At 39.6% G+C, this 27,767-nt stretch overlaps 2 protein-coding genes across 2 annotated transcripts in view; both read right to left on the minus strand.

Moving 5' to 3' along the window:
- The window catches only part of LOC149067939 (uncharacterized), a 176,545-nt gene that overhangs the window by 119,992 nt on the left and 28,786 nt on the right, over nucleotides 1-27,767 (minus strand). The window lies entirely within an intron of this gene.
- LOC149067943 (uncharacterized) lies at nucleotides 6,951-7,523 on the minus strand. The gene has a single exon (XM_089252127.1). It carries the CDS (start codon nucleotides 7,521-7,523, stop codon nucleotides 6,951-6,953), a length of 573 nt encoding a protein of 190 aa, XP_089108253.1.

Below are 27,767 nucleotides of genomic sequence, written 5' to 3' on the forward strand. Positions count from 1 at the left end.
TTATTGTCAAATGTGATGCCGAGGAATTTAGTATTTTCTACAATAGGTATTAGATTGTTATTTAGAAACAACTGTGGGTCATCGTGTAGGCTTCGACGCCGACAAAAGTGCATAGCAACAGTCTTGTAAGCGGAGAATGAGAAGCCGTTATTATGAGCCCACTTGCTAATCTTGTTGAGAGCGGTTTGTAATTGTCTCTCGGCTGACCTCATATTCACTGACTGGTAAGATATCAACAGATCATCCACGTAGAGTGCGCCAGTGACAGACAACGGGAGTTGGTTCAACACCCCGTTGAGTCTTAAAATGCTACCTTGAGGTACACCTTGTTCTTGAATTTGGGGAGCTGATAACGTGCTTCCGATCCGTACCTGAAAGATGCGGCGACCAAGAAAGTTCTTAATGAAAATGGGCAAGTTGCCCCGCAAGCCGCAATTATAGAGGTCGGAAAGAATTCCGTGCCTCCATGTACGATCGTAGGCCTTTTCTATATCGAAAAATATAGCTATCATATGCTCCCTCTTCACAAATGCTTGTCTTATTGATGTCTCAAGGCGTAACAGATTGCATGTTGTGGACCTGAACCGTCTAAAGCCGCTTTGATGTTTCGATAAAATATTGTTAACCTCAAGGCGATAGTTGACCATGCGTTCCATGAGCTTACACAAACAACTGGTCAAAGCAATAGGTCTGTAACTGTTAGGTTGCTGAGGATTTTTGCCAGGCTTCGGGAATGCAAGAACAATGGCTGCTCGCCAGGTGTCAGGAAATGAATGTCTGACCCAGATCCGATTGAATAAAATAAGGAAATGTGACAGTGATTCTGGTGATACATGCCGAATCATGGAATAATGAATAGCATCGGGCACTACAGCTGAATCATTTTCGCTGCAAGGCCGTCGTCAGTTCATGAGGGGTGAACAATGAGTTGTACCCCTCCGGTGTAAAAGGCCGGAAGGTGTACGATGTACGTTCGGCCGATTATTTAATGGGATGAAACGATGGGGGATAATTCGCATCACTGGAGACAGTGGCGAAATGGGCGGCGATGGTATCCGCAATATCCCTCACATCGCTGATAATAGTGCCATTGGTATTTAAAATGGTAAGTGGATGAGACTGATAATGACCATTGATTTTTTCGGATCCGGTCCCAAATGACTGGTACCATTTAGATGAAGTAGATGAATTGATTCCCGTGGTAAACTTTTGCCAGGACACACGTTGAGCCTGGCGCCTAGTTCTCGCTATCGCCTTTGCTTTTAAAAATGCCAACTTGTCATGGGTAGGATACCGCCGGAACCTACTCCATGCTTTCTTTTGTGCTTAAATAGTAAGATTACATTCGTGGTTCCACCAATGTTTAGGAAGTTTCGAGGAGACTTTGGGTATTGTTTCTGTTAGAACCTCATAGCATGTTATGTGCATTGAAGTTTCCAAGAAGAAAAAATGGGGGCGGTAATTGATCAATCATATCTTCTAGATCTCTCTGTAAGATGGTGTCATTTGGTGGCAAATAAATAGAACAGATGGTAATTCTCAGTCCTGTAGAGATTTCCACCGCGATGGCTTGCAGGTTCGTGCGCAGCGTTAGAACGTGCGACGACACGTGATGTGGAACCAGCAGAGCAACACCGCGGCAGGCTCTACTCCCGTCATCGTAATCGATACGGAACAGGGAATGTCACCTGATGTTCCATGTCTCCGAGAGCTTCGTAAAAGTTTCCTGGAGTGCCACGCATACAAGATGATATCGATTGATCAAATCCTTGAGATCTTCGTAATTGGATCTAAGACCACGAATGTTCCATTGGATTATGTTGGCCATAAATTAGGTAGAAGTAGACGGTTCAAGATCTTTAAATTTATTCCGGTCTAGTTTCCGGCGAGTACCACCAGATTCTGATGGATTACCAAGATCCATGTCATCAATTAGTGACACATTGTTGAGGGTGGGACATTTTATTGCTCTCTGTATTGCTTTTCTTGAATATCCGGTCTTTTTAGATTTATTTCCAGAATTAATCTTGGGTTTAGTACCAGTAGGTTTTTTGAATGTGTGCACTGTTGCTTTTCCTGCCTCTTCTTCGGAGGTAGTGGACTCCCTCCGTAATCCAGCAGAGCAACAGCAGCCACAACTATTACACGGTTGGTTAGATGATGTTTGAGTTGATGTATCAGCTATTGGTTCAGTCTGAGTTGTTACGGATGCTTTGGTGACATTACCATATTAGAATATGATCTACTAGCTATTGGAGTTTGGTTAGGGATTATACGACGACGTGCTTCGATATTCAAGATGTTATTGAGGACCTTGATCTTCTGGATCTCTTTTTCTTCATTCCATTTCGGACACTTTCTGTCAAATGCGGGGTGGTCGCCACCGCAATTGAATGGGGAATTAGTGCAGTTGTCCGAAATGTGATCCTTCTCACCGCATTTTGCGCAATTGGGTTGGCTGCGCCACGCCGTTCGTGAATGACCGTATTTTTGGCAGTTAAAGCATCGAACAGGGTTAGGAATGTATGGCCGGATTTTGAAGTTATAATAACCTATTTTGATATCTTTCGGCAATGTTGGTGATGAGAATGTGAGAATTATATTACGTGTTGGAGCTGGATTGCACATCTTTGCGGCTCATAATATGTTTAGCTGATGTTACGTCTTGAGACGCCAGCTCTTGTGTTAGTTGTTCTTCATCCATGTTAATTAAGTTATTATCTGAAATGACACCACGTGAATAATTCAACGTGGGATGGATTTTGACTGTTATTGGAATGTCTCCGAGAGATGTGAGCTTTTGAATGAGTTCAGCTTGTTTGGATGTGTTAGTTTCGATGAGAAGGTCTCCTGAACGAAGGGCCTTCACCGATTTTAAGGTACCAACTGTGCCATAGAGAGCTTTATCTATTACAAATGGTGATACTTTGGCCAGCGGTTTTTCGGCATCTGAAGAGTGCGGAAAGAAAAATGAGACACTTGATGAATTTGAATCAGTTACATTGACATGTGTTTGGTTTGAAGCAGTTCTTTGACGTTTTGGTGCATTTTGATTTTTTCCCATATTTGAATGGGTATTGTTCCACTCCCACCCACCATGCCCACCATGGAGCCCTACGAGGGGACGCGCACACGTAACCGGTGAAAGTTAGTAGCAACGTCAGGTTAGGTGGGAGCTATACACCACCAAAGCAGGCGAGCAGACGCGTTCAAGATCCAAGATCGTCATGAAGCAGCACCAACAAACCTCAACGACGTCCGGCAGGCCCGGCCCTTCTACTTGCCCAGTAGTGTAACCCCTTCAGCCACCGAGGCGACCACAACCGATTGACCTGGACGGGGCTAATCCAAGCCTCCCGTTTCGGCTGAATCCGAGGCCAAAGCTAGCACATCAGGCTAACCAGGATCCCCATCTCCAGCCTCAGTACTATAAGATGTGTAGAATAAAAAACATGTAATCTTGGCTATTGAAAGTGAAGGATATGAGCACAAATATGCGAAGACAATGACGTGTGATAGATTTAGCATTACCCAGGGTGCACCACGAGGAGGCCTATCACATTACACCCCTTTTAGGTATATGTGCATGGGCCATCAGGTATAACTGTGCAGTTATTTTTTCCTGCTTTCTTATATTTGCCGTAGTTTCGTCTCTCTTCTTTTTTCACTGATAATGTAATAGAACAATAATAGTTGAATAACTTTTTTTGGAGAGGGATTCTATTTAATTAGAAGAAATTTTCCTAATGTCGTGATTTTCACGATATTTTCTTACAAATAAAAAAATCGAAATAAAATTTTAGAAATATTTCGACCATTTGAAATCACTCTTTTCAATAAATTTGCCTGAAATTATGCAGCGAAACACACAAACTCAATAGTCATAGCACATTATTTGAATATAAATTGTTTATGGATTATTTAGAGAAGATGTTTTTAACCAGTGTTTTTAACCAGCGATGAAGCCAGGGTCCTGAATAAGCAGAATATCCACTGCATTCTTCTTCGAGAACTTCAAGTTCCGGGTGCATTCTTTTGATCGGTCTATATTTATTTGGAGGAGCCTCAGGGAATTGTGATCACAACTGCTGCTGGGTACCCCGTCATTCGTTCTTGATGTTTTAGATGACGTTGGCCGTCGACTAAATGGTCATTCATACACATCTTGCTACGATTACATTTTTGTTTTTTTCAATTCAAAATAAATTTAATATTCATTACGTTTGAACGTATTTTTAGACAACTTTGAGTTTATATGATGGCGTGAACTATTTATAAATGACCGTCAAGTTTGACTAAGCCTGAATGGCCTCATTGCTGTTTGTTGGACACATTACGGGACATATAATATTTTTTTCTAATTTTGGTGATTTTAATCATTGAGTAAGAATACCATCTTTTTTCAAGTTTACTTAGAAAACTTTCCCAAAAGTTTTCAATCCTGACTGCGTTATTTCACTTCAACTTGTCACTTGTGCATAATCAGAGGTCAGGTGTTTGTTTCAAATATGGTCACGCCATCACAGATCGATAGCATTAGTTTTTTACGAAGCACATATAAAGCCTCAGCTGCCAAATGTAGAACAAAATTAGTCCCGCGGAATTGCTTCAGATTGGATGACACGTGGGTTCGTTGACAATGAAGCACTGTTTATGCGTGAGATTCGCACGTAATTATTATTTTATTGATCAAATAATTTGTATTGGAATGTATTAATTAATAATTATCGTTCTCTATATTGAAGAGAAGAGTTGAAACATTCAAGTCATTGCTTTTTAATATGTGCTTCGCGGCTTCTAGGGTAATCGCCGACCTATTCTGATTTGTGTGCCCATGTATACTTTGAAGTAGCTCTTTTATAAGCGAAAATATATTCGAATCTCGTTATAACGAACTCCAAGGGACCGGAGAAACCACTTCGTTAAAACTAGATTTCGTTACAAAGGAATTCCAGGTTTTTACATTGTTCCTATGAAACTTATCTTGGGGGGAAGGGGGTGGGGGTGTTTTTAGAAAAGTGCTCGTTAAAACGATATTTTTTTTCGCTATAACAGTATTCATTGAAACTGGGTTCGACTGTCAGGCCGTCTTAAGGACATCATAGGCCCAGTGCCAAGTGATTTTTCTGAGGCTCTACCTGGAAAATTCTCGAAAAATTCTATTTTTTTGTGAGGCCTCTCTTTTGCTCTTGAGGCCCACAGGTTGTGCCCATGCGTTAAGACGGCCCTGTGGACTCCCGAACTGTTGTTGGAAGCTGTAAATCAGTATTTCCCAAAGTGGGCAATATCGCCCCTCCCCCGGTAGGCATTCCTCCCCGATGGAATAGTTGAGGGGGCTGGATAGAAGCTACAGGTTTAACATAGGATCCTATGGGTTCGCTTGAGTAGGGGGGGGGGTGATGAGAGTGAAAAAAATTCTGAAGAAGGGCGATAGAACAAAAAGTTTAGAAAACTATGCTGTAGATCAGTGTTTCCCAAAGTGGGCAATATTGCCCCCTGCTGGGTGATGAAATAGTCCAAAGGAGCGCTAGAAGCTGCGAGTATAACATAGGATCCTATGGGTTCACTGGAGTCGGGGCGATGAGAGGAAAAAAATTGTAAAGAAGGGGGCGATGGAACAAAAAGGTTGGAAAACTATGCTGTAGATGAACCATGAAATGGGCAAGGGAGCCGCGGGTGACAAAAGTTTTGAGAACCACTGAGATAAGTGTGGTTCTGGTGATAATTTGGTTAAATTTTTAGCCATCCCAACTTGCTTTGATAAAAAACTTGACCAATGCCATTCACGGCATCCCGATCAGTTATTCTCGCTAAATAATGTCCTTTATCACGATGCATATAGTGAAACCTCGTAACAAAGACCAACAGTGATGGCAACATTCTTAACCTTCTCCACATAAAAATTTGTGTTTGTTTATGGTCAAGGGCTTGTCCAAATATTTGTCACCTTGAAAAGGACCTCATTATCTGGAAGAAGCTGGTTAAGGGACTGTGACAATAATACAGACAGTCCCCCAAGTTTATAGGTGGACCTGCCCTGGAACAGAATCAACATCTTTGATTTGACCTGCCTTGGTTAGGTCTGTGAAACTCCCTGTTGAATCCTGTTGCTAACTGTGGTGAAATATGGTTAACAGGTGATGTTAAAAAAATAATGGGTTTGTCACCAGAGCGAAGAATACTTGAAAAGGAGGGAAAAGGTAAAGAAAATGGCAAGGAATGACAAAAGTACAAAAAAAACCAATAATTTTTGGCTGCAAGCTTAGTGGGATTAACAAGATTATAAAAAATCATATTTATTAGTTCATTGCATAAGGGAGATTCTCACAAGGTAAAATGCTTGCAATTGACAATAAAAATCAAATCACTAAATGGTCATGTCAGAATTTTTTGGATGGCGGAATTGACATTTAACAAAAAAAATGTTGGCTCTGCATTAAATTAAAAATGGGAACAGATGTTGTATAGTCCGCCACTTTTTTCGGCGGCAAACATGTTCGACAGCCCGACTAAAAGTCGCCAAGACCGTCCGGACACTACGGACGCCGAAAAAAAAATCGCAACATGAAAAAAATCAACAATAACAGTATAAATAACAAATAAAAATAATAAATAACAACTAAAAATAAATACTCTCATTTCTGGGCTAAAAAAATACTCTCAAAACTAACCAAACATCGCAGGAAAGCATATAGTCATTTAAACGGATATCGGAACCCCAGATATTTTATAATCTTCCCATTTTATGTTCCTAATTATTTCCAGAAAGCCATTGAAAACATCAATGTTTTTGTCTTCGCATGACAGCCGGAACAAAAAAAAAAGCCAAATAAAATCTAAAATCTCGCTGCCTATTATATTCCGGCAGCGATGCCTTGACGTGTCGCCAGGCACTCTCAATTGTGTTTGTGTGACAACCAGTGATGGAGTCAACAAACTCTACGCTATGATTAACTTTGAGGTGGTTGTAACCTATTTCCCCTAGATGATGATAGGCTTTCCAACAATCTGAATAAATAGTTGTTCCCTTTTCTATCCATGTCTCTGACACCTACGAGAGTAGCCGCGGACCTATCGTGAACAGCTACAAGAAACATCTTCCCTGAGCCCCTCTCTATGCCACCAAAAACCCACTGTCCCTCCACCCTGTGACCTCTATTATACTTCCTCTTCCCAAACTTAGATTCATCTATTTCTACAATCTTCCCTGTGCCGTCTATTTTTTCCGACTTGAGCTCAATATGATCTAGAATCATTTCGTGAACGAATTGACGCCAGTCAGCCAAGGTGTGAGATGAGAGAAAGAACTCCTCTGCTATCCTACTGGAGCTTTCACCTCGCACAATGGAATAGGTGAGCAGCCAAATCTCATGGAGATTCAACTTGCTGCAGCAGAACCACGACCCATACCTAACAGACTTCTGGGATCTACAATTCCTAACTGTGCATTCCCAAATGAAACCATCAGAAAGTTTTTTTTTCGGAACAACCCTCATAGCACAGTTGCATTTACTGCACAGCATTTCCGACCTAATGAGCCGTGATTCTCTCAGGAATTCTAGGAAAAGGGACTTATTTCGGCACAGGTAGGATAAATAAAACACGATGTTGCCCACTCCCTCTTTCCCCCAAGGTCGCCCTACCATTAGAAAATGTTAGATTGAGGTCTTTAGAAATTATACCCTGATATTTATTAACTACGCTAAATACAGAAGGCATGCCAAATGAAATAATGAATGAAAAAATAATATAAAGGGAACAGTGCAACCTGACCAAAAGAATAATCCAACGGAAACGACGAGAGAAACAAAAAACGAACAACAAATGGTACAACGACTGTATCAAAGTTTTGAAAGACGCGGTTAAGAAAAGAAAAACCCCGTTTTGCGAAGCGCGCACCATCTGGAATAGAAAATTCTGGAACACACGGCAACCCAGAGACCCATTATGACGGTCTTGGCGACTTATCGCGCGGGAAAAAGTCGCCAAAGTCGTGGCGGACCATACAGCATCTGTTCCTAAAAATGTGCACATAAAAAAAATATAAAAAAAACCCAATAGGTACCTCGTAAATTATTCATGAATGTCCTTATGGCCGTAGCATGGTGGAGGGGGGTGATCCTGGGCGTCGGTTCATGCGTCTTGATGTAATGCACTCAAATTTTATGCTCGGAGCAGTGTCCTATTCAGGTGAGCGTCGATGCAGTTATAGATAGATTTCAGGCATGTCATCAGGACCGATCGTCATTGTATGATGCTTCTGATCATTCGATGTCCGATTCACATTCAAGATGGTTTTTACAGTGGAATCACATTAACTATATTTTAAGTGGTATTAAGGCAATGGCATGATCATCCGGAGGTCCCTCCAAGAGAACCTCTTCCTTTTCCTCCTACATCTTGACTGTCCTGACGCCAGGAACCCCGTTTTTCTCGATGTTTTCACACCTTGGCGATTACGAGCTCGCCACTGGTGTACATGAGTGTCCCTTTGTACAGCAGCGGTCATTGTAACCGGTGCTCTCTGGTTCTTACCGTGCCTGTACAAAGGACCTGGCGTCGAATCAGCGACGATAGTGCGCCCCGAGTTGGTAGACTGTTTGCAACCCCTATCTTCTGCGGCGACATGCCGTCTCATGGATTGTTGAACGTTTGAGAGCAATGTATACAGTAGAATGACCTTTTGTGCAGACAAAAGGTGCCGCTTGTTCTCTGTAGCGACCACACACATATTCTTGGGGGAGGTATACGAGTCAATTTTACGATCGGGGTTGAAAATAAAAGTGCAAATTCATGCCTAAGATGGCATGACACTGACTGTCTGTCTCAGTTGTGTTGCGCCCATTGCCAAACAACAGGGAACCATGGGAACAGTCTTCACCAGATATCTTGTTACCATTATATCCTAAAGCCACCATAGCAGTTGTCATGTTGTCATATATTGGCAGATATTATACATGTTAACAGCAGGAACAGGGGCTGGCTGCTCTGATTGAAGGACAAAACTTTGCACACTTCTTGCCGTGACTACCCCCACCCTTCCCCCGAATGCACACTTGGCAAACGCTGCTCTAGGATAAGCATTATGAAGGTTTGAGATTCACATGGAAAAGAGAGAGGAGGAAAGAAATAGCTTTAGGAAATTTAAGAAACAAAATTTCACTCATCTTTTTCTTAATTGCTGCAGCTCCTCTGCGTTCTTTGGACTAAGGCTGTCGTCTTGGAGAGGCTGTCTTCTTTAGTTTTAAATAAACCCATTAGGCATCTCGCGATGCCGGAAGGTAAACCCTGACGACGTCCTGTAGAAATGTGGGAAACAAAGCCTTCTTGTTAAGTCCCATTGTTCCCGCTTTCTCCAAATATATTCCGCCAAGTAGCTGTCGAACTCCTCACTTACGTTGTTGCTGTTTAGGCCTCTCTTCACAGCACTCCACGTTCCCTCTATGGTGTTAGTGAGGGCACCAGTGACCGGGTCCTTGAAGTTCATGCTGTGATTGACAGTCAGATGCCGGTAGAGGCTCAACTGCCTAAGTCCAGAGTAGCCGGCCCAACAGTCTGATATTACTGTTGTGCCTGGGAGAATGTTGTCCTGTATTTTTTGCAATAGCGTGGCGCTGCTGCGATCAGCGACCATCTGCAGAAAACACTTTCCAGTCGCTCTGTCGATGCCGCTGAAAACCCATTTCCCTTCAACGTGTCTGCCGCGGTGGTATTTCCTTTTCCCAACTTTGCTCTCATCGACTTTCACCGTGGCCTGGAAACCCCCAATCCGGTCATTATTATTCATGAGGATGACCTCACACAACTCTCGGCAGAATCTCTTCCAGTCAATGATAGTGTAGGAGGCCATGTCCAACTCATTCATAATGAAATCGTTGGAGCTCTGGTGCACCCACAAATACGTAAGTTGGAGGATGGTGCTGGCGTTGAGCCTGCTCGACTCAAATCAGGACCCCTTTTTCACAGACCTCTTCACGTCGTGGACATTGCTGGGAACCTTGGATCAGCAACGCCATTCTCACTTGTCGGACAAATCGTGGCGCTCCACTAGCTACATGTGACTGTTGCATTTCGGACACTCATACAAGTTGGCGAGAACACCAACCCACATGCACCAATCGAAACAGCTCGTTCGCCTTGGCACTCCAATTTCACCAAAAACCTAAAATCCACTGAACCAGCCATTCCGAAATCGTATATGAACTGAATTTTAAATAATTAACGAAACACGAGGCAAGAAAAATCACGGTACTCACGAAAAATGGCAGTGAGAGCGAGGAAAGCAAGATAACGAATGGGAACGAGATAGAGAATGTAAACAACGTTGTGAAAGAAGTAGATAAGGAACCGGTCTGTGTGTGGTAACGCCGGACAATGGTGCCAGATTTTCGGCACATTATCAGATTACATTATTATACAAGACCAAAACTCCAGGACCACCATTACCAGGCTTCCGGGCTATACTCAGTAATATAAGAGAAATGCTTTCAAAATCAATAACAATTCTTCAATTACTTTTTCTCCTACCTCCATTCCCCATTGATCCCCTTCCATTAACATTAAGTGGTTGGAAGCAATAACAGACTATTAATTCTACAATTAATGAAATGAATAATTCCAGCGATTTTTAAAAAAAGAATTTCGGAACTGCAGCAAAAAATTACTAAAAAAATTGCAATTGAAGATATACTTTCGTAATTTCTCATAAAAATTATTTCACAATCCATCAAATAATAACACCATGTCTTACAAAGGAACTATTTCAAGACCTACATCGAGAGATGATATACTGTCAGATAATTATTGCAGAACTATTTAAAGCGGTTTCAGATCAAATTAATCTCCGAATTAATTAACTTGATCTCCAATTCGGCCCGTATAGTCGGCCGTAGACAATTTTCTATGATCAAACTGTAAATAAAAAAAACAATGCTAAATGTTTTAAAGAAAATACATTCAGCACTTTCAATATTCAGAAAATACAATTGGCGTCAATCAGTATAAATAATAATTAGAAATATATATACATTTGTAATTATATACATTTACAAATACATTAATTATATTCAAATGCACAATTCTCATATATAATACATTCAAATAAGTTTATGATGGTGAGTTAAGGCACACACCGGCATACAAGTAATAAGAATTTCGCTATTGGATATTAAAATATATGCCACAATATCGTCTATTGATAAGATTAATTTGAAAATGGCTTTTTTGAATTTCTAAAGATAATGCATTGAGGTTGCTGAATTGAGACAATGTCTCTTTGTGATGATTCTTCCCTACTTTGTAGTGAGCTCATGAAAAGTCTATTACTTGCCTTCTCAGTTAGTGCATCTCTCTTACCACTTGGTTGAAATTTGGAGGGGCTCTGCTCAGCACATGTCGTTGTATATTTGGTTGAATCCTGGCGACAAAACGGGCCTGCAGTAACCTGTAGTTTGCAGCTGTGTTCTGAAATACTCTATTGCCAAGGTGGCGCACTCGAGTGACAGTCTTCCACAGATTCTTGTTCTGGTGGAACTGGGTAGCCAGGGGCACCGTTTTTTCGAATCTTGCAATTTTTGAGAAAATTCCAAAAAACATGAAATTTGTTCATTTTGTGAGACTGGGAAATTTTTTTTTTCCGGTGGCTGCCATCAATTTTAACTTTGTTTTATCAATCTCGGACCAACCACTCAATTGTGCAACTTCATTGATTTTGTTCAAATAATTTCTTGCGCTGCTTCAATCCTCTCCCGAGAAAGGTGGAATTAAATCCACAAAAGAAGCATTAAAATACTGTGGGGACCTGTCTAATTTGCATGTGACAACCTGTACTCGGCACTGAATACGTCTATTCATTTTTTTTCTTCAAAATTCAATTTTAAATACATACACAATTATTACTCAAAAATCAATAAATTAACACCAGCCACCAAATTTTAATCCAAGACTTTAACATTACGAATTTTCACGCTGTCCGAGAAGTTATTTGCTGAACAAGAAAAATAATCATTGAATATGAAACATTATCATTTGCTCGATTGAATTAAAACATTGCAGAATAGTAAGCGGATGGATTATGATTTAACGAAGGCTCAATCAATAGTCTAATGGCACTAACTATGGTTTTGGTCATATCAACTTACCCAGATAGATAAATTAATTCGCAAACTCATATGAAAGAAAAAAAATTCAAGGATTCGTGTTAGCTCGTGTTCATTTAATGGAGATCCATCCATTTTGCATTTAATTAATACATATGTAAGATTACATTTAATTTTTAAGTGAGGGTGGCCAGTGAGGAGGGGAGATAAGAGAGACATGCAAGGAAGGTACTTCTTTTTTGCTGTCTTATTTCTATCCAATGCTCTCTCAGTAAGAACCAGTCTCTGTATCCAGCATATCCCCAAGTATTTGTTTCTCGCCAACAGCACTCGGTATCACACTGAAATCACATTGGAAATACTAGCCTGGTCACAGTAAATAACAATGTTCTTGGTACAAGTACTGTCTGAAATATGCAGTAGCGAAAACTAGAACAAGGAGTTCACGTTGAACTGTACTGTGCTTCACTTCCGCTGGTTTGCGTGAAGCAAAAGCGACTGGGCAACAGATACCTTTCTCATCTTGCATTAGCACTGCACCAACTGCTTTAGAAAATGCATCAGTGTAAAAGAACCATATGGTTTGTGAGGTTCGAGAAGTTTCAGACATTGGAGACAAAATTAGACTTCTTCAGTGAGCCAAAAGATTCTTGAGCTTTTTTTCAGTTTAATTAAATAGTGTGTCATGTTTGGTTAGCTCAATAAGTGGCATTGCAACGTTCATGTAATTTGGTATGAACCTATGATAAACAGAAGTTAGACCCAATTCAATTCGCAGACAATAGCCCCGGCGAATCATCTAAGGACAATTTACTGCCGAATCCCTTTGAGGCTACTAATGCTGGTTTTTTTATTGTATATAAAGAATATTTACAGGAAAATTACAAAACAAAATACATACATGACATATACAAAAAGACACGATATAGTTATGTAAACAAACAGTATTTATACATATCATTCAAAGTCTGTGTCACTTTGTCCCTAGGGTTCTGTGTGTCTTGCCGCCAGTCTGCTGGATCTCCTTCTAGGCTGATGAGGTCTGGTCGTCCGTATCTATCCTTCTCCTGTGCAGTTTCTCGATGCCCTCTTTTTCAAGGTAGCGTGTGAGATTCTCCAGTGTTCTTGATTCATTCTCGAGCCAGCTCATTCTCCAAAACCACTCCTTCACCAGCCTTGGTTTGATTAGATGGAAGTCTTTAGTGTAGAGGCAGCTGGTGACATAGTGAAGTGGTGCGCGACATCTTCGCGTATGCATTTATCGTTGTTTGCTATTTTAAACCTTTCGAGGTAGCTGGGAATGGCCCTTCACCAGTGAAGAAAATGGCTTTCTCTCATGACAATCCCATTGCCCTCCAGCCAACTCGAGGCAGAATGTCATGAATTAATTTGCCTGGGTGTTCAGGGTCATCCCAGTCCTCCTGCCGCATTTGTATAAGTAATAAGTGGCTTTTGAGGAGCCTTTTGGCATGAGAGTGGGAGGGGAACCTTATTGATCTTCTGCTCTGATCAGATTTGATAGTTTTCTTAGTGAGCTTATTTAGAAGTTAGACCCAGAAATGCACGAATCTTTTTTTTTTTTGTTCACAGGTATGGTCACTCTCCAGTGGCAAACCTTTTTTAGGACCAGATGTGACGTATCCACCATTTACAACAAAACCAAGGTCTAAGGTATGTGATCTAATCCTGGAGGAACTTGGCATTTCTCAAGTTTCAATTTTAGATTGTGGTCCCAGAGTCCTGAAAAAACTAGACATAGCTTATCCTCTACTGTCTTACTTGCGACAATGATATCGTCTACACATGTTGCTATGTTAAGGGGTTTTATACCAAACAAAACTATCTCCATGAAACGTTAAAAACTGTGTGAGGAATTTCCCAACCCAAAAGAAACACTTCCATTCGTATAAGCCCTGGTCTAGGAACAGCTTCGGTATAGGGGACAGTCTGGCAATTTTCGGTGACTTTTTTTTTCGGCGCCAAATATGTCCGACGACCCCATCAGAAGTACCCAAGGCTGTTAGACACATTACGAGCGCCGAAAAAAAAAATTGCCAGCATAGAAAACAATATGAAAAATATCATGAAACACAAGAGAAATGGAAACATATATAAGAGCTGAATTGAGCGAGCATAAAAATGCTAAAACCAACAAGCATAATTATAATAAAAAAGTAATTATAAATTAAAACCCGGACTCTTTTTTCGGGAATCCGGGTTCTTATAAATAAAATAATAATGATGCAGAGGAATCCTGCATGTAGAAAAGAATAAATATTGGAAAATATTAAAGGTGCAACCTGAGGGAAAAGATATCCAAAATAATTCCAGTTAATCCGACACACACACTACATCATATATACGGAAGGAAAAGAAAATATGAAGAACTATCCCAACGGTTTTTCAAAACGCTGCGGCTATATGGTGATGTCATTTGGAAGAAAAAAAGAGAAAACCAGTTTGAAAGACGCGCTAGGATACTTAGGAACACGGAAAAACAACCAGCGCCACTGCCTGGCAGAATTCTTCGAACATTCCGGAACAACGACAACCCAGCAGAAGAACAACAAACCAGAATGCGCCAACGATGGCAACTTATTGCCGGAAAAAAAGTCTCCAACTTGGCGTGTCCCTGTTCCCAACTCTGTAATGAAAGCCGACATATGTCTGTCGTCATTGCATTTGGCAAAAACCTGAGCATAGATCCAAAGAAGATGAAACAAGTGACCCTGCGAGCATGTCGAACAACTGTTATGTTAGGAAGGAGGTACGAGTCTGGAATTGTTTTCATGTTTAACTTTCTCATGTCGCAACACTATAAGATCCATTAGACTTTCGAACCAAAACTACTGGAGCCCAGTATGGCGAAGAACCATGTTGAATTATGTCAGCCTTGAGTACATTTATTTGTGGCTGGATCTTGTGTTTCATGCCTAGTTCTGATATTGAACTAGCAAAAACGTCCTTATATTTGACAAATTTTCACTTTGAATTGTCGCACTTGTCAAATAAAAAAAATGTCAGAAAAAGAAGAGAAAGTGTCTCAAAAATTTTCTTCAACAAATGAGCATGTCAGCTAAGACAGTGTGTGCAATAGACAGTGGTTCCACTTTGGCAATTTTTGTGCCTGGTTCTAACGAAGTTTTCTGAGAGGAAGGGTTTATTACTTTTACTCATCTGGAAGAGACTCGTAAATAGCATTCGCCACATAAAATACTTGGACAAGTGAACGATTTCCCTCAAACACCAAAAGATTTGCTTACACACAAGGTTGTGTGTAAGCACTGTGGGTGCTCGGACCTGTTGTACCGGCTCTGACTACTGATGGGAATGAATATCTTCGAATGTGGAGGAACTTTAACTTGTCTCGTTGATCTGTCATATGCTTCATTGTGTGTTGTTGACCACTCTTGTTTTGAGTCTGGGAAAGTCAGTATTATTTCCTTTGATGAAAATGAGAAATTTGCCTTGTGTTTAGTAAGGAAGTCAACCCCTAAGAGTTTCATACATTTGTGACGAGCTAGCAAGTATGACAAAGTCTGCTCCACTGTTTTATCCAAGATTTTGAAACAGTATGATTGTGTTTTGAATTTTGTGTTTCTCCTGACACCCTTAATGACAACAGGCGTTATGTTTGTGTACTTGTCATTTTTTTATTCCTACACCATACGTGTGAGAGTGAGAAAAAAGTGAAGCACCTGAGTCAATTAGACATGGAAGTGAAATACCATCAATAGAGACATCTACTGGTAGTGATGTCTGATTCAAGCACAATTTGCAACGTCCTCATTTGTTTGTACATTGTCTGTGAATGTGACCCTTCTTGGTGACTCTTGGGTGAGCATTGTTTTGTGTTGGCGAGGCAGACCTAGTTTTATTTTGTGGTGACTTTGCACTCTCATTTCGTGTTGTATTTTGACTTCTGCCAGGACGATTATAGTTAGGGTGCTAAAAATTTGGACGATGAAACGAATGGGTACGAGAAATGTTTTCATGTGAGGAACTGTTTGACTGTCCAGAGACAAATGCTTCATCAGGAAGGTCCTTGGCGCGTTGGTCCTACTCAATAGTGAACCACCATGATGTTGCACAACACTGTCTCTCTGGACGACTTGTGGTTAATCAATTCACTCAATTCTCACGTAGAAGACTCATGCTATTTATTTCACCAACCTGTCTCCTTTCTGTTGGCAATTCAACCATAAATATTACTGAAGGCTTGCCTCTGAGGCAAGTCATCCCAATTTCTACACAACGAGCAGTCGTTGGGAGGATTCTGCCTCGCGTCAGGTGAGGTTATCCAGGCGAGAAATTACAATGATCTGACCAGTCTCAAAGCGCTCCTGGGCGTATTAACGAGATATGAGAAAAAGTGGGGCTTGTGAAAATGCACCTGCTGATTTGTAGCGCAAACTCTGTCATCACAACTTTCGACCGATCAAGGCAAAAGAGAGGGATGACCAAAAAAATTTCTCTTTCTACTCCTGTTGTGGTGCCCTCTCGTGGAAAGCAGGGGCAATGCATCGTGTTGTTACAAAATATTTTCAAAATTGAAATTCTTGATTACTTATGGATTTTACAGTATCTGTTTGAAATATACATCAAGCGGGAAATAAATTTAGCTTTACAACGATATGCGACAACACATATATTCATATTTGTTTTATGGCACACATTTTTGAAATACAAGACAAAGGGGAAATAAAAAAATTGATTAATGCTTATTTTACGTTAGACATAATTTTTTACGTCTCGCATCTGGTTGTTTCCCAACCGACAAATACCGTATACCGTTGAATAATTGTGTGAAAACGCCCCCATAAAAAAATTTTCTCAAATTTAAAGTTTCAAATTTTTACCAATTTAATTATTTCTAGTGCAATATAAATAGTTCAGAATGAAAATATCCATTCAGACTACAATTTTGTTGACAAATCTATATTTTGGACTCGAAACACTATTTTCTGTACAACGAGAAAAATAGAAAAAAATCTCACTTTCGATGTCTTCCATTACGGAAAATGTTCAGCTGCATGATTTGAACTCGACAGGGTGTCAGGGCAGAAATATTTTCATCAACCCGGCTTCAGTTACCTTACCCCATACAAAGAACTCAAATTCATGGAAAAACGCATTAGAATGACTCAAAATTTTACACAACCAAAATAGTCCTTGAATTTTTTGCCTCAGTTGAGTCTAGAATTTTCAGACATCAGGATCATATCAAAATTCCCATATTTTCAACGAAAACAGTGCAAAAAAAATGTGTGTAGGTGTTTTCTATGATACAGACTCAAATTTAGACATTTTCGAACATTCAACTGAATGGATACACAGAGGAAAGAAACTGGGCAACTGCAGGATTCAGTTCAACGTACCACAATCAAACAAAGACAGCAAACAATTAAATTATTCGTGATATGAATAACACATGTATATCTAAATATGGACAAATTTCACTTTTAAGACTACTTTTTCTGGTCTGAAATATCATGTATGTCAATTGGAGGGAAAAGTGTCCCAAGACTTTTCCTCCATGACAAGCCTGAACTTTCTAAGTATCATTTTCTTTAGATAGTGGCTGTATATGATAACTTGAAAACTCCTGGTGTTTTTATTTTTCTAATGTACTCATTCAAAGGAATTCATGCAGACTCACTAACTTGAGCATTGGGTTTCATAACCTGAACTGACTGCAATTTTTTAATTAAAACATAAAATAGGAAACAACAATGAAAATACTCCAGTGTTCATAAGTATTTTTATCCTATGCAACACGAGCATCTAAAACACTCTAAACAGGACACAGTGTTCAACTCGTAACCAGATTATTTAATAACATGAACTAAATCACTGATAATTTGAACTCAAAACAGATGCAGAACCACATGTGGTTGGTTAGATTAGGGAGTTTAAATAAGTTCTGCTCTCAAAGTAATTTAGAGGTAAGTTTCTTGAGCTTCCACATGTGTTGCCATAGAATTGCTTCTAAAGAAATGATCAATTTTGAAAGATTAAGGAGCAGCAGTGCAGGGTGAGAAGTTGAGTAATTCTGGTGCAGCGTTTTATGACAAAAATGTTGATGGAATTGAGCAATTTTAAGATCAGCAATTCAAGACTGGCAATTCTGGGACAGCAGTGCATACATATATTTAGAGCCACATGTGACGAATAATTCAGGAATGATTCTGAACAGCTGTACGGGGTGAATTTAGAAGGAAAGAGCAGTGTAGAACAAAGAGCTTAGAAGTTGCAGTAGTAGTAGTAATTTTCAAACAACAGTGTATGATACAGAGTCTAGAAGCAATTCAGGTTGAGCAATTGGGTGGAGCATTCTGGAACAGCACTGCAGGATGATGAATTCAGAAGGAATTTAAGTGGAGCAGTAGATGAGCTGACATTATTATGGGTTAATTTTTTGTTTTCTTTCTCTCACTGATAGATATGTTGAATTTCACTTTCTTTTACACTCTACCTGTCTTTTTATGGAATTACATTTTATGTATATATTTTTTAATGACTTTTTTAACGTCACAACAATTTGGCAAGGAATGCTTCTCAGTTACCTTCAACAATATGGCTACAAATTCTTCATTTGTGCATGGTGATTGAGAATTTTTATATAATTTGCTTTAGCATTCTTTCCAACTTCTAGACAGGTTAGAAAAATTTTTTCTGATGGTTTAATAAGGCCTCCCACATCTTCATACTCTAGACCAGCAGTTCTCAACTGATGTTCTTCCCAGGGGCTCTGCGGCTGCTGAACGAAAATCAAGAAATTTGATTTTAAAAGAAAACAGCTTACAGGGTTCTGTCATAAATATATATATTGAAAAGGGCCTCATGAGTCAATAAAGGTTGAGCACACTGCTGTTTTGGTTGCTCACTCTCAAGGCCAGTCATATGCTTGCACATTTTCTTGTTCACTTTTTTGGTTACTCATTTAACTGATTCCTCATACTCTTGGTCACTCTTTCAATCATTCATATGCTTGCTCATTGCTTTCATCCCGTGCTTGCAAACTCTTTAGATCAGGGGGTCTCAACCCATGCTATGTGTGCTTTTCGAAGGAGCTCCATGGCAGATCCAAGACAATACGATTAATCTGTTTATCTGATAAATAAATTTTAAAAAGATGCCTATGTGGAAAGAAAGGTCTCTTTTTTTCCTTTCCGTAAAAAAAAATCCCAAAGAAAGCTGCTATAGAAATTAGAGCTTCGCTAGTTGACAACGGTTGTTCTAGAAGATGCTTATCATTGTCATCAATAAGTTGTTCACCTGGAGTTTCTCTCATGGCTGTCTGGCAAATGGTATATTTAGTCAAAACACTTCTTACTGCTGCACCCACTACACATGAAACATTATTTCTTTTACTTGAGGAATAATGAGCTTTGTGTGGGATTGAGAAAACCACATGGTACTACCTTCAGTGGAGCAGCTTTGGTTATTTCTGATGTTGAAGGCATACTACTTGCTCTTTTACAGTCGGCATACAAAATCAATATTTCATAACTATCCATGGAGTAATTGGCTTGCTGCTTATTGCATATAAACTGAGGTGCAGATACCCTTTATTGCTCGCTTCACCTGTAGAGCTGTTGGTTTTTGTCCTGTTTTCCGCCAGACTTGCAAAAATACATTTTTTAGTGCATGTGTGCTGACTCGCCCAGGGAGAAAAAAATCATAGCACCACAAGAATTATGTCTCAACCAGATGAATGACAGACTGTGTGAACATTATGAGGCTAGTATTTAATTTCTTCCACCCCTGACCAAATGGTGCTTTTGATGATAATAATGGTTTTCAAAAAAGATATTTTGACCTCTCAGTTATGCAGCATTTTCTGTTCCTTGCTGACATTAGCTCGAACCACTGGCTATACCAATTAAAACGTTACCACTATGCTGTTGTTAAAGTTGCTACTGGTAATTTCTTCAGTGTTGCTGCCTGTTCCAGGGCTGTGGCAGTTTTAACTGATGGTAACTGCACTGCAAGAGCAACATTCATGGTGGTGAAGTGGGTGGCAAAGAGGTGATTATTGCTGAAATGGATGTAAAGACCTGAGGCAACCTTCCATAGCCAGTTCTTCTTGCCAAAGCTCTTTAATATAGCCACTAGAAACTATACGAGTAGGGAAGTCTGAAACTACACAAAAGAGAACGTAGACTGAACTACAAAAACTCTGGTAAATAAATGCAATGCTTCAAAGTTGCACTTTATATTTATATCGCATGAGGGACATTTTGCTATTACAAAAACGTTTCTCCAGCTGAAAAAATTCACCCAATTTATTCCTTGACACCTGCATATATAGTGATTTCCAAAGAGAAAAATTGCATGATGCTCGAGATTTATGTCAGAGAGGCAATAGCTCCAATTGTCAAGTCAATAGACTTGGCAGCTGGAAAAAATACTCATCACTAACCCTTTCAGCTAATCTCCTTTGACTGATGGCTCGGTTACTTCATGAGGCCACTATTTGTTTTCATTGGTGCAGTTTTGAATCAATTGGTCCTTGCGCCAATAAAACGAAAAAATCCAATCCTATTTGTTTTCATAGCATCTGCGTGCTCCCTCAGAAAAACACAAAACTAGTGAATGAGTGCCAATTCTGGGTGAAACGATAGTAGTAGTATGGTTGACAAAAACATTTTTAGATTGATCAAAGTCAAGTGAGCCTGATGTGCCCATCTCATCCAATAAAAGAATCTTCTGAGCTGGAGACATACTGCTAGTTTTACTGCAATAACAATGTCATATACAACTCCATACTCAACCTGAAGTCTTGCGACTCTTTGATTAAGAGTGCTGTATGAGAGAACAGTATACCCAGTTGACCTAGAGTAATAGTAGAAATGTTTGCCTACACAAAAGGTAATTTCAAATCCTGAACAATCTCTGCATCAGACCACTGCGAAATGAAGTTATGGCTTTGATCAGAAACACTCACTTGCTCTGATGACAAGAATGTTCCCACTTTATTTTTTATGAGAACTTTAGATTTTTCCATAATTTCTCATTTTCCTCTTGCAGGTCTTCTGCATTAAAGGTTGATGGTGCTACCTTCACAATGGGCTCTCTAATGATTCTTTCTTAATGTTATAAAAGAAAGGTATTGAAAAAATACAAATGTTTCTTAATAGCTGGCTGATTGAAAGATATATTTAGGAAAGAAAATTCAACCATCCTTGTGGGGAATCTCCTTGGAACTTGTGAGCACTGAACGGAACCGTACATGGACAGTCAGACCTAACTCAGGCCAAAGCTCGCAATTGCTGACACCAGATGGCGACTTATCCGAGGATGATGTCACTCTCCGCTATCCATATGAAGGTTTTAAACCCCTTCTGTTCAGTGCACACGAGCTCCAAGGAAAGATTTAGATATTCGTTGCTTTTTTAGTCTAGGGCATTTACCCAGTAAGTGAAAGGACATAGGTTTGGTTCCCTGCAAGGGCAGTTGAATTTTCTCTTTCCTAAAATATGTATATCTTCACAAAAAAAATTGGCGCACAACTTTTTTCCATCTTAGTTCAAAATGTCATTAATGGATATTGCCACATATGTAAGAATGATAAAACAAAAGATGCAAATTTTCAAGTGATTCATATATGGTACAAACACTAGCACAATCAACAGGTTCTTTTCTATGACCAGTGACACTAAAATACTATTCTATATCCCCTGGTGGTAGTATTGCTAAGCAAATTGAACATTTCACAGCTTATATGAATCGGAACTGCTCAACATTTATTACTTCACAGATCATCAGCTGTGGAAAGTCATCTTTAGTTTTTCTTACAATAGCACTGTTGGACAGGTTAAAATTAGTGGTGCAAGTTAATGTTTCATAAAAAAAAATGGTTTAAGCACAGAAACCAGATCTAGATGGGCAAATCTGTTAACAGAAAACGTGAATTAAGTCAGAGCTTCATTCAACTGCTAATAAATCGCAGTGAAAGTTTCTTGATAAAAGAAACACCTGTTCATAATTTGTGTTCTTGTTTTTACTTTATAATAACTAATTGTTTTGTCAACCATATCAATCCCACCAATCTTCAAATTATATTCTCTGGTTATTTCTGGCCAATGGACATCAATATATTTCTTTTCTTTTTATGACCATCTCTTACAAGTATCTACAACATGAATGAAATGATCTGATGAGATCGTGTAAATTGGTTTGTTGTCCTGCCATTTCACAATGTTCATTTTTTCATTTGACAATAACACTACAAGTATAATCTGATACAAAAACAGAAAATACTGGTACAAAAATACAAACAAAAAACAAATACAGATTAGGAATATTCACTCTGTGACCCCAAGGGACTAAGGTGTCTTTCCAGTAGGTCTACAAAAATAATCTATTGTCTGTTGGCACATGGCAACTGTCATTCATTTTTCAATTCATCTTATTTTTTTATTTTAATGTAAAGTAGCACAAAGAATTATTTAATATCAAGTTATGTATACTTCCTTTTCATTTATTTGTGTAATCAGTATTGCATACTGTTATCCATCATTTGTATTCATTGCATGATTTCTTCATACAAATACAATGCCACAACAAGCAAATTGCCCAACGAGGTGGCTGAGAAAATATTGAAATTTGAACTTATATTCGTGCGGTTCACTGTATGAAAAAGATAGAGTATTTCAGCACTTTCTTCCTACCAAATTATCTGTCGAGCCTCTCTTATTTATATCTATAGATAATCTTTTCAAAGAAACTCAGGGCTTAAAACATTTAAATCCCTGAGAGTCTCCAGGTCATTTAACACCTGCCTTAGTTTTCAATAATACTAAAACATTGATATTAGTTGTGACGCACACTAAAGATACGTCTCCTTTGTTTTTGTTTTAACATTTTTGTGAAATTAGCTAATTACATACGAAACTCGGAAAATAGTTCGAAGTCTCTCAGCACAATGTCTTTGACAATATAATGATTCAAGATATCAATATCACTCGGGGTGTAATGTGATAGGCCTTCTCGTGGTGCATCCTGGGTAATGCTAAATCTATCACATGTCATTGTCATCGCTTATTTGTGCTCATATCCTTCACTTTCAATAGCCCAGATTACATGTTTTTTATTCTACACATCTTGCAGTACTTGCCTTGCGTCTTGTTTTGTCCTGTACATGTTTGTGTCTAACCCCTCATTGTGGGGAAGAGGTCCTCCCAGATGGGGCGTTGCTTCTAGCTTATGCTCTGTCTGGGACGCTGTCTACCTGCGTGTTTGACATGCGTGGAGACCCGTAAGGCTGGAGATGGGGATCCTGGTTAGCCTGATGCGCTAGCTTTGGCCTCGGATTCAGCCGAAACGGGAGGCTTGGATTAGCCCCGTCCAGGTCAATCGGCTGTGGTTGCCTCGGTGACTGAAGGGGTTACACTACTGGGCAGGTAGAGGGGCCGGGCCTGCCGGACGTCGTTGAGGTTTGTTGGTGCTGCTTCACGACGATCTTGGATCTTGAACGCGTCTGCTCGCCTGCTTTGGTGGTGTATAGCTCCCACCTAACCTGACGTTGCTACTAACCTTCACCGGTTACGTGTGTGCGTCCCCTCGTAGGGCTTCATGGTGGGTGGGAGTGGAACAATACCCATTCAAAAATAAATACTCATCTCGCATTTTTAAATTCATCAAAGCCATTGGTTTATACGACAAATTATAGTTTTTACAATTTATGTCATTGTTTTACGTTTCATGTTCCGTTTTATATGTTTTAGTTTTTTGACATGACAGAAGGACATTTTTCTCATCATTTTTATGTCTTGCTTTGGCGCAGTTTGACCAAATTGGTCCTTGCGCCAATAAATTGAAAATCCAATCTTTCAAACTTCCAGACACATTCACTATATATTCGGCAGAACTGTACGCAATCCTTCAGGCTCTACGTCATATACGACGCAAACGCCACCGACGATGCATCATCTATAGCGACTCTCTCAGCGCATTACAAGCACTGTGTTCCTGTATATTTCACACTCATCCATTTATTTACGCCATTTTTCATAAATTGCATCACCTCATTCATCACCGTTCCACTGTAAAACTTTACTAGGTACCAAGTCATGTAGGAATACCAGGCAACGAAAAAGCAGACACAGCAACTTGAACCACCAACACTTACGCCTTTTGGTACCTGCCAGTGACCACTTTTCAATCCTCCGAGAAGTGATGCATCCCCGCTGACAGGATCATTGTGGAACAATCAAATAAATAATAAACTACATTCCAACAAGCTCACACTCAGCCTTTGGCGTTTGAGCTGCAGGATTAACGAGAAGGAGGAAGTTTTGCTCGTCCGGTTGCGCATACGACACAGTCGCCTCACACATTCTTATCTTTTATTAAGAGAGAGTCAACCAGAGTGTCTACATTGTCAAAGTTCATTGACCATTACTCACGCTTTTACTTGTTCGCATCGTGGTCATCATTTTACGACCACTTTTGGTCAGAATCATCTTTTGCTTCGTGACATTTTATCTGACCATTGCGGTGCATCTCACATTTTTAAATTCATCAAAGCCAATAATTTTAATTCCCATTTCATCGAGTACTTGACACTCTGAACATGACTACAAACAATATTTGCCAAATAACTGTACTTCTGTATATTTTCCCTCAACTCATGTTAGAGATAAAAAAAATCAATAACTTTAATATTTCTGTCTCCACATTTTATTCAATGAATGCAAAGTTTTTTAAATATGCCCCAGATGGTGTTCTTCAGACTTTTTCTGAACTTGCTGCTAATTGCTTAGAAAAAATGGCAGATCAGTAGTTATAATTCACAAAATATAAAACACACCTCTATCTGGGGGCATAAAAATGTTTTGTTATTCAATCTATCAGGTTAAAAAAAAACTATTCAATAACATTGACAATAAGTTTTTGACTCGTTCAATACAAAGTTGGCTTCCGAGGTCAAAAACCTGGCTGTGATGCCCTACTATGCCTACTTTAAATAAACACACATGCACATTCCATGTTTTTGAAATGGGATTTCATTCTATAGTAATAAACTCATAGAAATGGATAAAATGTGGCTATTGCTCGTAATTTCCTCTTTGCTGAGGCTCGCAATGCCTTCAGATCTGTAGTGATTTTTTTTATTTAACTCTCTCAGATGCATTTTTAAGGCTAGTTTAGGTGCAAACGTCACAATTCAGCTTTTAACTACCTCGCCACGCTGAGCACAGTTCACAAAATTCAAAAGTCTAGTTTTAGCCATAGATCTTTTAAGATTCTCCAACACAGAATCCTTGACTGTGAGAGTTGTCTCAGCAATGGCCATACCAGCTGCTACATACTTCACCAAGTCTTCTGTTGGATACTTCAAGCCATATTGGCTACTGTTGTTGTATTCTTTGAAGTGTGTGAAGAAAGAATGTGATTTGTCAGTTGTGTTGTTTTGTCTACATGATGATTTTCGCAAATATCACGATTGATATTTGATAGAGCTCTACACGAGAGATACCCAGCTAAGTAAGCACAGGTATTCAACTCGGTGAAATCTAGCACATCCATGCACGAAGCATTCAGCTCTTCATCCTCCGAATCTGGATTTGTTGTATTCAATGGCTCGTGAGTGACTTGCTCAATCTCTGTTTCAACCCCTGTCTGTGAACCAGATGACAATAAATAAAACATCAATTTATCATCGTCTGGTCGACAATTTACAGATGCTAATTTATAAGCAGTGCGGAACTCAAAAGCATCGGGATTTGATCACTGCCTCTCTCTCTACTAAAAAAAATTTTGATACAATCCTGATTGCAACGACCGGGCATGAAAAATTGCGTGTCTAGCAACAGTTCATTAATGCCTTCAACGTTAGTGTTCAACCAGCTTTAAAGCTGAGTCTTTTTTTTTTGTGGCTTCTTGGAAGGACTGGAGCTCACAAAGTTCCACGACTCAATGAAACTACAGGTTTCCTCCCAGACCTGTAAGTGCTTACTGTCAGAGGAAACAGCGCAATGTAATGGCTTGCCGCGAAAAGGTTTCCTCCGGGTTCCATTTGTAGAACCGAAAATATCATCCATGGTTTTTATGAATTCTATAGTTGGTGCAGCGGATCAAACCGCCCAGTAGGCATAAATTCATACCTGCTGAAACAGTTACTAAACACTTGAGCAGCAAGACTTACTTTCATTGAATTGAGACCAGCGAAATATATATAAATATGCTTGTCAGATCTATCAGCTGCTTTTGTCTGATTCACAAAGTCTCTCTTATATGTTCTTTATCTGTGTCCAGCTTGTTTTTCATGAGATGGGGGGGGGGGGGAGATCGCAAATGCCATAAATTCTTTGGCCATTGAAAAAAAAGTAGGGCTGAGTGGGTTGTATGTTAAACATGGAGAAGAGTCGTGAATTATTTGGGCCTTGATCACAAACCAGAGCTTTCACAACACCATCAATTTGACATAACGCATGCAGAGTACCCAAAACAATTTCTTTCAGTTTATCTGCAGGCATGGCATTGCAAGAGAAGAAAAATCCCAAAGGTAGTTTTTGTGACATTTAAGTTGTCACAACCGGGATAAAAAATAATGAACATCACGAGCAAACACAACGAGAGTCAGGAATTAGAACTTCAATTTGAATTTAATTTATGTAGAATGTTTAAGGATTTGATTCCGAATATTTTACAAATTTTGACAAAAGTTAATATCACCAAGTCGTCGGTCCACATCTCCATTCACCGGGAGTAAGTCCATCTCGTAGCTGTATATTGAAGTCGACTCGTCCGTTCTTTTACCTCGGCAGGCCTTACACGAGTTCAGGAACATAGGGGATTTACAAAGGCATTCCAAGCTATAGCACCCTAACTCCCCAGGTGGAGTTAACCAACGAGTGGCGAATCACGGCGGAATACAAATGATTAGAGGCGACACTATCACTGTCTTTTATACTGAAGTGGCGACCAATCACCATCAACCGAGGTGGAAACTGAGTTGTTAAATACTTGTGCAGCAAGACTAATCTTCATGGAACTGAGAGCAGAAAGCTTGCTTTCCGGGGGATATGGATGGTGAAATTTCAAAGTTCTCTTCCACTAGTCTCTCAATAAGGTCCATTCGGAAGTCTACATGTCTTTGCTGACCCACAAGATTTTATGTACACAAAAAAAGAATTCCACACGACTTGATTCAAAATATTCCGATTTTTTTTTGTAGTATTTCCTCTGTTGGTTTCTGCATACTGGGTAATATGAGAGGCATTGATCCATCAACCCCTCCCATGCCATTATTGTAGTCTATAACTACTCTGGGCTTGAACAGTCGTTTTCCCCTCTTTCTCGAGGTCTGTCTTGTCACAGCTGTGGACTGTGCATACGTGCTTTTTATCCTGCCATTTTATGGCACACATTTTTTCATTTTGAAAGGCAACCAGTTCTCCAACTTCATGGCTTTCGGGAGAAACTTCCTTGTCGGTCTCGGTATTCGTAGCATGTCAGTTTTCTGCCAGTTGTGGGAGCAATAAAAATTATCAACAGTAACAATATCTTTTATCCAAGAGATTTTCGGCAAGTTGCAAAACACTTTCCATTGCCAATTCAAGTTTTTGACCAGACGAGAATGTCTTTTCCCGAGTAAATTTTGTAATTCCAAATATACCCACTTTGTGATTCACATAATTGAAAAATTCCTTGCTCTCT

Source organism: Pholcus phalangioides, unplaced genomic scaffold (assembly GCF_987345545.1).
Source record: "Pholcus phalangioides strain wild (caught in Gottingen) unplaced genomic scaffold, Ppha-v1.0 ptg000028l_1, whole genome shotgun sequence".
Classification (NCBI taxonomy): domain Eukaryota; kingdom Metazoa; phylum Arthropoda; class Arachnida; order Araneae; family Pholcidae; genus Pholcus; species Pholcus phalangioides.